Source organism: Ostrea edulis, chromosome 2, assembly GCF_947568905.1.
Source record: "Ostrea edulis chromosome 2, xbOstEdul1.1, whole genome shotgun sequence".
NCBI classification, from domain to species: Eukaryota; Metazoa; Mollusca; class Bivalvia; order Ostreida; family Ostreidae; genus Ostrea; species Ostrea edulis.
Genome location: NC_079165.1, coordinates 37,124,662 through 37,139,396, shown reverse-complemented (window position 1 = coordinate 37,139,396; position 14,735 = coordinate 37,124,662). Strand labels below are relative to the sequence as shown.

The 14,735-nt window shown below is 33.1% G+C and overlaps 1 protein-coding gene across 1 annotated transcript in view; it reads right to left on the bottom strand.

Moving 5' to 3' along the window:
- The window catches only part of LOC125680334 (sacsin-like), a 66,576-nt gene extending 52,048 nt beyond the window's left edge, over positions 1–14,528 (bottom strand). Inside the window, exons 1-2 of the mRNA XM_048919815.2 lie at positions 14,439–14,528; positions 5,837–5,942 (exon numbers count right to left, since the gene is read on the bottom strand). Of these exons, the coding sequence (XP_048775772.2) occupies positions 5,837–5,938 (102 nt within the window). The 5' untranslated portion in view covers positions 5,939–5,942; positions 14,439–14,528. The remainder of the gene's footprint in view (positions 1–5,836; positions 5,943–14,438) is intronic.
- Between the last annotated feature and the right edge of the window lie 207 nt (positions 14,529–14,735).

Sequence of the window (14,735 nt, the reverse complement as noted above, 5' to 3'; positions counted from 1 at the left end):
GCACATGTGTGAGAGAAAGTGAGATTCATTAGTGTACTACCGCAAGTCACCGGTTGCTATGTTAAAAATCTAACTTCCGTTTTAAAAAGCGTGTTCGCATTATTAAACGCAATGGTAGAAAATTTGACAAAATTTATAAAATGTAAGCATGTCAATTATTGTTCTTTTTTATACCCATTATGACTTGCACTTTCATCGGCAGGTGTGTAATTTGATGAATCGGCTGAAAATATAGCGGAATCTCACTATAATAGTGGTATACATGTATCATTATTACAGCGGAATTTACGTCCCCCCCCCAACCTGTTGTTATGACACAGATCTTGTAAAAAGTCGAAAATTGTCCAATATGTCAGATATCGAATGGCCCGTGACTGTTCTGGGAAGTTTTCGCTTTATATCTTTAAAGTTGTTTTTTTTACTTACAGATGTATGACATTTTTATTTCCCAGACCTATCACTATAACATATAACAAATAGACCAAACGATAGAAGTAAAAAGGGTGGAAATGCTACCAGGGATGGGGCTCTGACTAAGCTCCACCTAAATAACAATATATATTCCCTATTACATCTCGCAGGATGTAGAAAAAGAAGAAGAAAAAAACTAAGAGAAATACAAGATTATATAATCATATAAGAACAAAGTTATACAAATATAAATACATGTACATCATTTCTAGAGGACATGAAAGTATTCCGTGACAACTACCCAAAGGGCCCTTCTCACACTCCAAAATGTCTACTTTGACCCTCGGAAGTCATGTAAAATGGAAGGCAGATCATTTCCCTTTACTTTATTTGTACATGATATAAATAGTACGTAATACAATTTGTAATATAAATATATAAGATTATAAATGTTTTACAATACATACAGACACATTGAATTCAAGGATTCCCTTTACATGATTTCGAATGTCATAAGATTGCTCTTTTTTTGTTTTGTATTCTACAATACATTTTATATTTGTAAATTTGACATGCAATTGGTGATAAAAGATTATTTAAAAAGATTGTTTTCTCATTGATTTCCCACAAAAACCCCAAGAACAATGTTTTTCCATGAAACTTGAAAATTCAATGTTTTCTCAACAATTTTCCAAATTTCACAAACATTTTTACATTTCAGTACCAGATGCTCATTATCCTCTTTTCCCTTACATAGTGAACATAAATCCGTATCAGTAACTTTCCATTTCTTTAACATAACTCGGTTGCTGGTTAGATTGTTCAACAACTTGTAATTGAAATCAGCAATGTGGGTATAAAAAATATTACATATTTTTTGTTTATATATTGCACTCCAAGACTGTTTTGAAACATTGAAGCTTTTAGAATAAAAATTTTGGTGCAGAGGAGGTACAAATTTCTTATCCCGATAAACACCATAACACACTTTACTTGAGAAATCTTTCACACGTACAGTTCCGTGATTTAGCAGTAGAAAGTATGAATTGTATGTATGTACATTTTCATATATTATATTTTGAACATTGAAATGGTGTAGTAATTTTCCCATGACATTTCTTACAATATCATATTCACAAATCCAGTTTTTCTTGCAATTATCTTTAAAGTTAAAACATTTTACCGAAATTAGGTTGTACACTACCCGACAATGTCCAAAAAATCAGACCACTAGCTGTTTATAATATAGCAGTTTGTATGCTTGTCATTCATATAGTGTATTATGCTTTCTTTCGATTATTGTGTTTGACAAGAAGAAACGACGTGTATTCATAATTGTGCCCTTAAATTGTCGCACTGGACAAAAACTACATTATAAACGCATTCACAATACTGAGTTTCAAATTTTGAAATTATGAACGACCATTCAATTCGTCTTTGGTCAACTATTTGGCATGACAGATTACAATTTCCTTCATAAAATCATTATCTAATTTTCAGTATGGAAAGAGATCATTTATGTTGCATAAGGAACATTTAATTTGGAGCTCCAAGTGACTTCCTAATAATCAAGTTTTATTTACTGTATGTGATATCAATAGATATGATATATCTAAAACACGCAATTATTCAAAAATTGTTCTTAAATTCATCTGAATTAAAGTAATCGTTCATTCAATCCATGTGCACAGCAATTCAAGCACACATTAAAAAGTCCTTCCTCTATGCAATATTATTTGTGAATCCCCGCGCTTGTGCGAGGTTTTATGTAGTATCTATTATAACTTTAAAACATTTAACGTCAATGTTTTTTAAAAAGAATTTTGTTCCAGAGACCAATGCGCCATACAGAGTCAAAGGCTTCCTCAAAATCAATGAAAGCACACTACATTTTTCTCTTAAAGCATTCAGACATTTCTAAAAGAGTGTACAGTGAAAAATATGATCAGTAGTCGAATATTGCTTACGAAAACCAGCTAGGATTCGTTGGACATTATTGGAATAGTTATTAAGTTTTTCATCTAATACGGCAGTAAAAACATTTCTGAGACAGCTTATCAATGTTATACGTCGATAATTCTTTGGGTCACTTGAGTCACCCTTATTTTTGTATATAGGAATTATATTGCCACTTATCCACTGTGATTGGATGATACCAGTATCAAAGATTTTATTAAAAAGTTCTACATAAAAGCTTGATAGCATATCGGAGGTTGATTTTAGGTATTCATTTACAATTATGTCATCTCCACATGATTTGTTAATCTTTAGCATCTTTATACATTGTAGAAAATCTTCACTAGTAATGTTGGTTTCATTTCTACATTTGATAATAATCTTAATTCTTCCTCTGTTAAAATATAATTCTCTATTATTTCTTCTGAGTTGCAATATTCTTTGAATCAATTATAATAATCATCTATTTCAACTTCACAATTTTGTCTTTTTTCTACATCCAAAATTCAGAATTCTTCAATACTCTTTCGGATTTGATATTCTTAGATACACGAGTTTCTTTTTCAATTCTTGTCTATGCTTCTTTTATGCTGGGTTTAATTTTTGCATTATATAACTTTTCTTTTTCATATAAATTTATACTAGTTATAAAATTAAAAAAATTGCCAATAAACTCCGAAACGCTTTCTCCAGAGTTACTGCTTGCATATTTAATATTGTTTCATATGTAAGGTGACGTCTGTAAGTTATAGTAGAATATCTTACTTGATTAGTAAATATAGTAAAATTAATTAAAAATCTACTTCCGTTTTCGAAAACCTACCCTGAAATAGCAAAAATGAAAGTAAAGTGGCGGATCTAAGCCAACTTTCTTTCTTTTCTTTTTCTTTTTGTTATAAATGACAACTTAAAATAATACGATATGAAGTAAATTCGTTGTTTATTGATGCTTGATTTTGATCTCACAGAAGAAATAAGTTTTGATAATTGTTGAATAAATAAAATATGCCTGTTCGCTTCTTTAATCTGTGATTTCAGTCGCGAATCAGCCTTATGGAGATTAACAAAACAAAGCGAGGCAACGTCAAACCAATCGCACATTCTCGGGCCTTTCCGACAAGCCGAGGAGATTCGATTGGTTTACAATATGATCAGCATAAAATCGCGTGGGTTTTCAGTGATAGTTATACTTATAACAGGTTTGACTAGGACCATACATGTATTTACCATTTTATGGAGATTTGTAATTATTTTACTTGTATATATATATTTCATTCAACGAAAGACATCCCCCTCCCGAGATCAACGATCTGATACATCGGTGAATTTTCAAATACGATATTCATCTGATATTTTCAATGTTCTTAATTTTTTCCGTGATTATAGAAGTCATTGTTACGACTTTTTGTAAATAATTCATTAACAATTACTGAAATGTACATGTACAAAACACATGGATAAACACAAGTGGTTTTTTTTTTCATTTTGGTTGAACAAGTTTTGTTATGACAAAGATCTTGAAAGTCAGTAAAAAGTCGAAAAATGTCCGATATGTCAGATATCGAATGGGTCAGGACTGTTCAGGAAAGTTTGCGTCTTAAAACTTAAACATTTTACAGAAATTGGGTTGTACACTACCCGACAATGTTCAAGAAATCAGGCAACTGTTTACAATAATTATATAGCAGTTTTTCTGTTTGTCATATAGTGCATTGTGTTTTCGATTACTGCGTTTGACGAGGAGAAACGACGTGTATTCATAATTTTGCCCTTAAATTGTCGCACTGGACAAAAACTACCATTATAAACACATTTGAAATACTGAGTTTCAATTATTTAAATTATGAACGACCGTTTATTTTGTCTTTGGCCAACTATTTGACATGACGGATTACGATTGCATTCGTAAAATCATTATCTAATGTTCAATACGGAGAGGAGATCATTTATGTTACAAAAAGAACATTTAATTTGAAGCTCCATATGATTTCCTAATAATCAAGTTTTATTTACTGTATATGATATCAATAAATATAACACAACTAATGCACGCAATTATTCAAATATTTTTCTTAAATGCATTTCGGTTAAAGATATCGTTCATTCAATTACATGTAATGTGCGTAACAATTCACACGCATTGAAAAGTCCTTCCTCTGTGCAATACTATTTAATTCTGATTTCCCGCACTTGTGGTTTCATCTAGTTATTCTTATATATACTATTGCCATATCTTTTGAAGAGTCGCTTGCTTTTCTATAAGTTTGTCTAGCATATTTGCATTCCCTAGTAAACAATGGTTTTTTACAGTTGGATTTTTTATTGCCCTTATTGACATATAATTTTTTGATACCTTTGCACTTTCAATAAGAACATTATAATGTAAATTTATAACTGCTTTACATAACGTGTTGAAATGGTGCATATCCACTAAATGCTTATCAAATTGTATAGTTAACACCGCGAGGTATTATAAAGGACCACTTTCAAGAGTTTGTTGACACTTTTATACTCATGGCCCTCCTGGGAAGGTCCAAGTTCTAGAGGAGCTCAACTAGGCAACATGACAATTAAACAAGTGTCAGAATGTGTGCCTGATGGGGGAGATAAATTGGGCAGACCAGCCAAATTTTCTGGGATCAATGTTCAGAGGAATTCAGATTCTTTATTTCCTTAAGCTATACAGGAAGTTGACACCAGGACACAGGGAACGTACATTTTCTATGGGAAACTTTAAACCTTCCGAATGGTAAACACCTAACATGCTTTAATATATTAATAGTAAATAATTTGATTTTGAAGAAGTTGCCGGGATGCTCTGAATTAAGTGCAGTTATTTGAATTAAGAAATAAGTTCTCCATAATATCAATTCTAGTTTTGAATTTGTCTCATGAGAAAATGGGGAAGGGTAGCCCTTTAGCAATGATTTCAGTACTCTAGGAGTAGACTATAGGAAAGCAAAGGGGGAGTTTAATGAGTATATGTTTGTAAACTTTTCCCCGAGTACCAAGAGACTTGGTGCCGAGCGAAGCGAGTGACCAAATCGAGTGGCAAGAAAAAACTTAACAACATACTTATGTTTCACACAAGTACTTAAACCCTTTGTGGTTTCATTATCTTGATTGGTGCAATTTTGACAAATGGAAATTCAAACTTTTGATTATAAACTCCAGTGTGTGGCACTGCCGATTCAATTCCACAATAGATGACAACTTTGATCCAATTTTGCAACACTAACATGAACACATATATAAACAGGTAATTAACTATTAATTAAGCTCAGTTAAAACGGATTAATGTTCATTCGTTAAAGTGACAGGGAATAGTCCAAGTGACATTAAGTGTAATTATTTTTCTCTACACATCACTTTTTGAAATTACATGACATCTTCAGTTATCATATTTTGCTTTGTTTTTTTAATATCCTCTGTAATTATAACAGTATAACTATCCTATATATATCTTTACCTTGATGATTTGTTCATTATCAGGATACTCGTGCAGTATGCTTTGTAGCTCTTCCAAAAGGGTGTTTCGTCCGAATGGATGGTACTTTACTCTTGATGACATTGCTCTAAAAATACAAAAGTACCTGTAGTTTGGATATAAACTCTAAATGTCATTATTTTCTCTGTCCAAGTGTGATCAGTTGTGCCAACTAAAGTATTACTCAGCTAATTGTCACTTTAAAAACAAGCAAAATCAATACATCTGGGTGACTGACCTCAAACATTTTTAACTGTGGCTATTCAAACCTTCCCAATGATGACGTCTCCTGATAACCTAAGACTTTGAATTTGGTCTTGACCCCCTTTCCACATCACCCCACTTCTTTCTAGACCCTCCACTCCAGTGATAATATCCTCCATAACCACACATTTTGTAAGTTTTATTTTCTGTATGCCCTTTGTGAGTTCATCCACCCCATTCTCGGGGTAACATATTACATTGTAGTAAAGTACAGTGCTCCCGCGATACACTGCCACATTTTGTTTAAGACCAATTGGGCAATAAAGTGGGGAAACAGTAATATAACGAATTCACTATTACTGACAATAAAAAAAATCACTGAGCAGTCAAAAGGAATTAAATTTTGTAAATTTTATTTGGGCTTTGTAATTAAAAATGAACAAATCAAACAGAAATAGGAGACGACGTATGTACACCAATTCAAGAAGATGATAACAAAATTGGTGACTAGAGCGTTGTACAATTGATATGTAACTAATTAGAATTAAACACCGGAAAAAAGACGTAGTTTACTATGGTCATATGTGATGCAACTGTCGGTTGTACCATGCTGTAACATCCCTTAGAAAACGAAACCTAAGAATATGCAAGCTGGGTCCGTCATAACGAGAGAGATTGTTTGCGAGTTTTCTAGTACTTAATAGAAAAAGATAAAGGTTCTCAGGAGAGAGACTACAAAGTTGGCACTAAGGAGAATATCGTGGTCAATCACCGTATTCCCTAAGCATCTCAGATAGCGACAGTTCCTAAACAAGTGCTTGAGATGTGCTCAAAAATATTTGTGAAATTGTTACCGTACCTATATTGGATAGCTAAACTTCATAAAAACCCCTACAAACAAAGATACAATGCTGGATCCAGTAAATGTTTTATCAAGTCCCTATCTTTGCTCCTCACGAAAATATTAACAGCTGTGAAGATGAAGCTTCAAACGTACTGTGTGACTACATATGCCAGAAGTGGTGTAAATCAAATGTGGATTCTAAAAAACTCTAAAGAACTTTTAGTAAACTTGAAATCGCAAAACTTTTCTCAAATTAACAACATCAAAACGTATGACTTTTCAACACTTTACACGACCATTCCCCACGATAAATTAAAGACTAGACTTTTTGACATCATAGACAGTTGCTTCTTCAACAAAAATGGAAAAAGGAAATATTCCTATCTAGTCCTATCCAGTGATCAGTCATCCAAAATATTACTTTGTTAAACGCCATTCTTATTCCACGCACAAGTACTCTGAAGTTCACATAAAAAATATCCTCATTGACAATATCTTCGTGGTCTTTGGTGATCAGGTCTTCCAACAGTCTGTTGAAATCCCCAATAGGCACGAATTGTGCTTCTTTGTTAGCTGACCTGTTTTTATATTCCTATAAAGCAGAATTTATTCAAAACCGTCTACTTGAGAAGACAAACTCTCTTGTTTTGGCCTTCAATTCGATATTTAGATATATCGACGACGTTTTATCTATTAACAATAATAATTTGCATCCATATGTCGACTCGATATACATGTATCCCAGTGAACTCGAAATAAAGACACCACAGAGTCGTCCACTTCTGCTTCATACTTAGATATTGTATTGACAGTAGACATTAACGGCAAACTAACAACTCATCTTTATGACAAACGGGATGATTTCAGCTTCTCCATTGTCAACTTCCCATACACATTCATATAGCAATATTCCATTATCATCTGCATATGGTGTTTATATATCTCAACTGATTCGATACGCAAGAGCTTGTTCTGCGTATGATCAGTTTTTAAATCGAAGCAGGCTACTGGCAAACAAGTTGATGGTACAGGGGTTGCAACAGTTTCGTTTAAAGTCAGCATTTCGCAAATTCTATGGCCGTTATAACGATCTTGTTTGCCAATACAACTTATCATTGGGTCAAAAGCTGTCTGACGTGTTCCATGCCGATTGTTAGGCCGTTCTTGACACATTGATTTTGACCACGGATAACTCCGTTTACCTGACCAAGATATAGGGCTCACGGCGGGTATGATCGGTCGACAGGGGATGTTTACTCCTCCTAGGCAGCTTATCCCACCTATGGTATACCCAGGGGTCCGTGTTTCCCCAACTCTATTTTGTATTGCTTATAGGAGTTATGAGATTTATCACTGTCCGTTATTTTCGCCTTTCATATGAGACATGATTTCGGAGGAGAGTGAAGAAAAATCCATAATTTGGTAACAAATTTACAAATTTCTATTTCATGAACGTTAAAAGGAATTGTCCAGATAGATGTGGATGTTTTCCTGCTATAATGATATTAAGTTGGAGGGAGAGCATCCGTTGACGTCTTGAGTGTAGATTAAAATCTGTGATTTCTACTTAGACACTTCTTTTCCAAAAGCACTTTGGAGGAAAGTAACCATCTTGTAGATACAGTAAGAGGTGCTGATGAAGGTTATACTTGAAGAGTAAATCAACAACATCATGGATAAAACCGAATTGTTTGCAAGAAAAAAGTCGGTGTAGAAATATCTTCTTGTTAAGGGTTTTGTTGTCCATCTTGCATAACCGACCAAAAAACTGGAGTTTTCATTTGCCTATTTCAGATGAGATTGAGGGGTCCAAGTAAGGTTTCAAAAATGTTGAATCTAGTGTCTTTTGGCAGAGCCATTCATGTTCGCAAATGACGTGTTGAAGAGTACTAAAAGTTTGGAAATCTCGTTGACGTAAATCAGACCAGAGTTCACATGGAAGAGAGAACAATTCTGCTGTATAAAGGCGATACAGTATCTGGGTTGAGGTGTTCTTGTATTTTTAAAAAAGCAAAGTAAGCATGTTGACTTTCCTGCACGCGTTGGCAATTTTCGTAGCTGCAATTCTGTAGCCCTCTTTGTTGTTGAAAACGTCAGAATAAAAAAAAATTCGGATGGGGCTACACTATTGCAGCTAGCAATTTTCGCAGTATGAATAAGTTTTGAATATTTTATCAAGCATGTTGTATTAGTAACTCGCATACTGATAAAATAATCTATGTAAAATACCGGTATATCGCATAGCACCTTGTAACACTGCAAAAAATATTAGGATTTACTCTTAATTCTAAGCAATAGCACTTTTAGTCTACATCAAATGTTTTAAACTGTATAATGTATAAAGTTGGTGTCAGGACATCTAACATATTTCTTCAGACATCAACTTCATACCCGACAGCCCTTAAAAATAAATCAATCTGGAAACTATGTGTTTCACATATTTCACATATCCTGTACACAAAAAGTCAAGCTTTTCTTTGTCACTTTTGTGTACTGAAACTGGTGCTGTCAGAGACGTGATTTTGATGTAAGTTGTTGTTTGGACTTTTTGCAACACTTCCATGAATACAAATATATTTGTGTGTGGTGGATAGAATTGAAATTGACATGAAGAGACTGGCTCATTCGTAGCGCGATGTCCTCCAATATCTGGAGTTGCTACCCAAATTTGTGGTGGAAACCTAGATATTCTACAAACACAAAAGATCTTTAATCATCCAAGTTGAATTCATCGCCACAGTTAAATTGTGGAAACGTAATGCTTGGGTACAATAATAGCTATTCATTAAGACCTATTAGCTTTTAAATATATCTATGCACCCAATGACACTTGACATTACCTTCCTAAAATCATTTTGCATCAGACGAAAATGTCTTTAGATTTACTGTAATCTCAGTAAAATCACACGAACCCTAGGTCCTACATTCATACCCAGGGGACATGAATCAAAACATTTTGAAAGTAAGATTCCATGCTTATTTGAATAGATTAAGCTCAATTTAGTGTATTTTTGTTCTCATCCCAAATAATCTTATTCCTTTCAAATATGATAAAAATAGATCCATGAGACACATTGCTCATCTGAGTCATCTCGGTTCTGCCATTGTTTAGCTGTTGTGATTTTTAAAAGACGGGTTTTTCCCCCATAAATCTTTATTCCCAAACTATGGTCTTAACATTTCCCCAAAGGATCACAGCATAACTGAAAATGAATTCACATAACACAGAGATGCATCAACACCAATATGACTTGACATGCTCTTGCTGTTCTGGATAAAACCAAGGTCACAAGGTCATAGATCATGATATAATATGAAATGCCTTGCCATAAGAAATATATATATATATATATATACAATATATGAAAGCTCTATCTTAAATAGTTCAGGAAATATTGAATAGGTCAGATTTTATTCAAAGTGAGTCAAACTTCCAGGTCAAGGTCACAAAATCAAACACTAATATACATCAAGGTCTTGCCATGAAGAATCTATTCACAGAATATAAAAGCTTTATCTTAAATAGTTAAGGGGTTATTAATTAGGTCAGCTTTTTCAGAAAATATGTCAAGGTCATAAGACTAAAAATAGAATCATATCACAATGTCTTGTCGTAAAGAAACTAAATCCAAAATATGAAAGCCCTACTTAGAATAGTTCTGAAGATATTTTCAAAACCAGTTTTTTGTTTTCTTAAAAGTAGGTCAAATTTGAACGTCACGTGGTCAAAGATCATAGTGGAAATCAAAGATCTTGTCATAACTAATCTATATGTTATAAAATATGAAAGACCTACCTTAAATAGTTCAGGAGATATTGAACAGGTTAGAGATTTAAAAAGTAAGTCCAAGGTCAAGGTCACAAGATCAAACTTCACGAAATAATAAAGCCATGAAAAGCCTATATACAAAATATGAAAACCCTACCTTATATAGTTCAAGAGATATTGAATAGGTCAAGTGTTTTCATAAACATGATTAAGTAGATTAAACTTCAAGGTCATATGATCAAACACCATTGTGCGCAAGGTCTTGTCATAAAGAATATATATACAAAATAGGAAAGCCCACCAAACTAGTCTGGGTATATGATGTCTTATAAGTATCATGCCAGACTCCAAGTTCAAGGTCACAATGTCAGAATATGAAATGAAAGGTCTTGCAACAAGAAATATACATTATACAAGATATGAAAGATCTACCTTTAAGTTAAATAATCAGGAAATATTGTATAGGTCAGATTATGCATGTCAAGGTCATAAGAAAACACACACCATTGTGCATCAAATGAAAGGAATTTCTGTAAAGAATATATATACAAAATATGAAAACCCTAGCTTAAATAGTTCAAGAGATATTTAAAAAGATTTTTCCTATATATCAGCGTAGAAGAACCCGATCCCTTATTGTGGCCCCACCCTACTTCCCAGGAACCATGAATTGCACACACTTAAATCTACTCTATGTCAGGAAGCTATCATGTAAACTTGAACTTCTCTGGCCCTATGGTTCTTGAGAAGAACATTTTTGAGGATTTTTCCTATATATTCACATGTAAAACTTTGATATGCTATTGTGGCCCTACTCTACCCCCTGGGGTCATGATTTTAACAAATTGGAATCTGCACTATGCCAGGAAGCTGTCAAATGGATTTGAACTTTTCTGGCCTAGTTTTTCTTTAGAAGATTTTTAGAGATTTTTGCTATAAATTCGCATGTAAAATTTTGATCCCCTATTGTGGTCCAAACCTACACCTGGGGGCCATCATTTTAACAAACTTGAATTTGCACTATGTCAGGAAGCTTTCATGTAAATATCAACTTTTCTGGCCCAGTGATTCTTGAGAAGAATTTTAATGACCCCACCCTATTTTTGCATTTTTGTAATTATCTCCCCTTTCCAGGGGAGTTGCCCTTCATTTGAACAAACTTGAATCCCCCTTTACCCAAGTATGATTTGAACCAAGTTTGATTGAAATTGGTCTAGTGGTTCTGGAGAAGATGAAAATGTGAAAAATGTACAGACAGACAATGCTACAGACAATATATATATGATCAGAAAAGCTCACTTGAGGTTTCGCTGGCCCTCGAAAGTAGTCATACAGATTATAAACAGAAACTACATTTTCATGATGCAAAATTGTTATAAATTTAATCAGAGGCATAAAGGAAACTAATTTCTTAATTTTTATCAATGTTGATTGGAATCAGTACTATTTTCTCTGGTTTAGCTCAAATCTAAAAAAAAAGATCGCGATATTTCTGAAATTTGGTAATTTCATTTCAATTTCTTATTAAAGTATATTTCTTCTAATGTACATGTACCTATTTTTCCAAATGACATGTTTCTTGAAAATTTCAGTCGTAGATTTAAAAAATATTTACAAATAAACCTTCATAATTTTCATGAATACTTTTTTATTTAAAAATTTAGGATATTTACACGAGTCTTCTTCACAGGTTTTATTAGGGCTGAATATTTCTATCTGACATGTATCAAATCAAAGCGATGTTTGGATTTTAAAAGCTCTTATTTGCAAATGAAACACCTTTTTCATAATGTGTGAAAAAATCACAAAAACATACAATTCGATGGTGACATCATGCTTCATCAGGGGTGGATCCAGGAATTTTTGAAAGGGGGGGGGGGTACCATTAATTATGGTTTTGAAAGGGATGTGTTTCACCCTGAAATTTTTTAAAAACCTTTTTAGTATAATTTTCTGACGAAATGGGGGGGGGGGTTCCAATCCCCGAAAAACCCCTCTGAATCCGTCACTGTTTATACATGTACAGCTGTCATACGAGGTACTTAAACGTGCCATTAAATATCTAGTGTAATGAACCACCTTCAAGGTGACTTTAAGGAAATGAGGATCACAAGTTTCATATCACCCATCGAAGATTTTTTTTATCAACATTCATATCGTATATATACTCATGTATAATTTATTAATTAATGAGATGCGGTCCATCATGGTGCTTAGAAATTAATACCACTAAGACAAAAGTAGTCATTTTTAATAAAAGCGGACACCTAATTAAAGAAAATTTTATGTTCGGTAACATATGTATTGAATGTACTAACAAATATAAATATCTAGGAGTAATATTATCTTCCTGTGGTTCATTCAAGGAAGCAAAATCTGATCTATACAATAAAGCTCTTAAGGCCTCATTCAAACTTTATAAAGACATCAAGTCTATCGATCCACCAATTAAAACATTTTTGCATCTTTTTGACCATATGGTAAAACCCATCGCCTTATACATGTATGGCTGCGAGATATGGGGAACACTTTCAGCACGCATGCTGGAAAAAGACAGAGATTTATATGATATCTTTAAAAATTGGGAGGTAGAAAACCTGAATATTAAGTTTTGTAAACATCTACTGGGTGCCGGTAAAAGAAGTACTAATATTGCAATAATCTCTGAATTGGGTAGATATCCTATGTTCTGCTCTATAATCCAAAGTATGTTACTATATTGGCATAGACTTGAGAATTGCCCAGAATCATCCCTGTTATACAGTGCTTATACATGTACAGAGAATATCAATCTGAATTCATATACTATAAATTGTTGGTACAAAAACATTAGTTATTTTAAGGAAAAAATGGGCATTTTGGTACCCAATTGTAAAAATCTCAAATTCTCATTTTTCAAAAAACAAAGGAAGAATCAGGTACGGAAACAATTTTTACTTTACTGGTCAAAACGACGTGAAGAGGGTCAGAAATCAGGAAAACTCACAACATATTTTTCGTATAAAGAAAACTTTACTATGGAAAGTTATATATTTTTAGAATCCCTAGAATTAAGAAAAACTCTATGTAGATTTCGAATTAGTGCACATGACCTTCGAATTGAAAGAGGAAGATATGAATTTACAAAAACCAATTCTGGCCAGAAGATTTCTTTGGAAAGAAACAAAAGAATTTGTGAATTATGTAACTTTAATTGTGCAGAAGATGAATTTCATTTCCTTACTGATTGTCCATTCTATGTTGAAGAGAGAAATATGTATTTTAATGGTATATACAAGCTTAAAAAATATTTTATCTATCTAACAAATAAGGACAAATTTACTTGGTTGATGATTAATGAAGACAAACCAGTAATTGTCAAATTGAGTGAATATTTAGTGCAAACTTTCAGAAAAAGAAGTGATGCTTTTAAACTGCAAAAATCTTTATAGTTTATTATTCATATGTTGATATAATACTGATACTGTCGATTTACTTGTGTATACATATGATTAGCAATTCATACATGTATGTGCTTATTTCCCCAACATGCTGCATCCACATGCAGTTTGCAGTCTATGTAACCTGTAGTTAATGTTGTAAACTTTCTTTCTTTTTTTAATTTCCTTCTCTATAAACAGTCTTACTGTTATGCCCTCTGGGCCCAAAATTGGAATAAACTTATCTTATATTATCTATAGTACTAGAAATTGTCTATAAGCTGACTAAGGATATAAAACAGTGTTACTAATATTCTATAAACCCTCTCACTTTTACTTTTAAATTACCTCTGAAATCGTCCACTGTCTATCCCATTTTCTGTCGACTGTTGTCCCTCTCTTCGTTGTTGTTGCTAAGATCTTATTGATCTTAGCAACAACAACGAAGAATGCTCGATCAATAGTGCGCACGGGCTGCACTTCCTTTCCCAGAAGATAAAGCGAAACAAAGTCTGCATATTAGATTTTTAAAAAATAAGGTGAAATTCAAGTGAAATATAAATATACCAACAGGAAGTAAATTGGATTCATAATGAATCAATTTCATAAATGGGTATAAATTTTACGGTCATTAATTAAATTGAA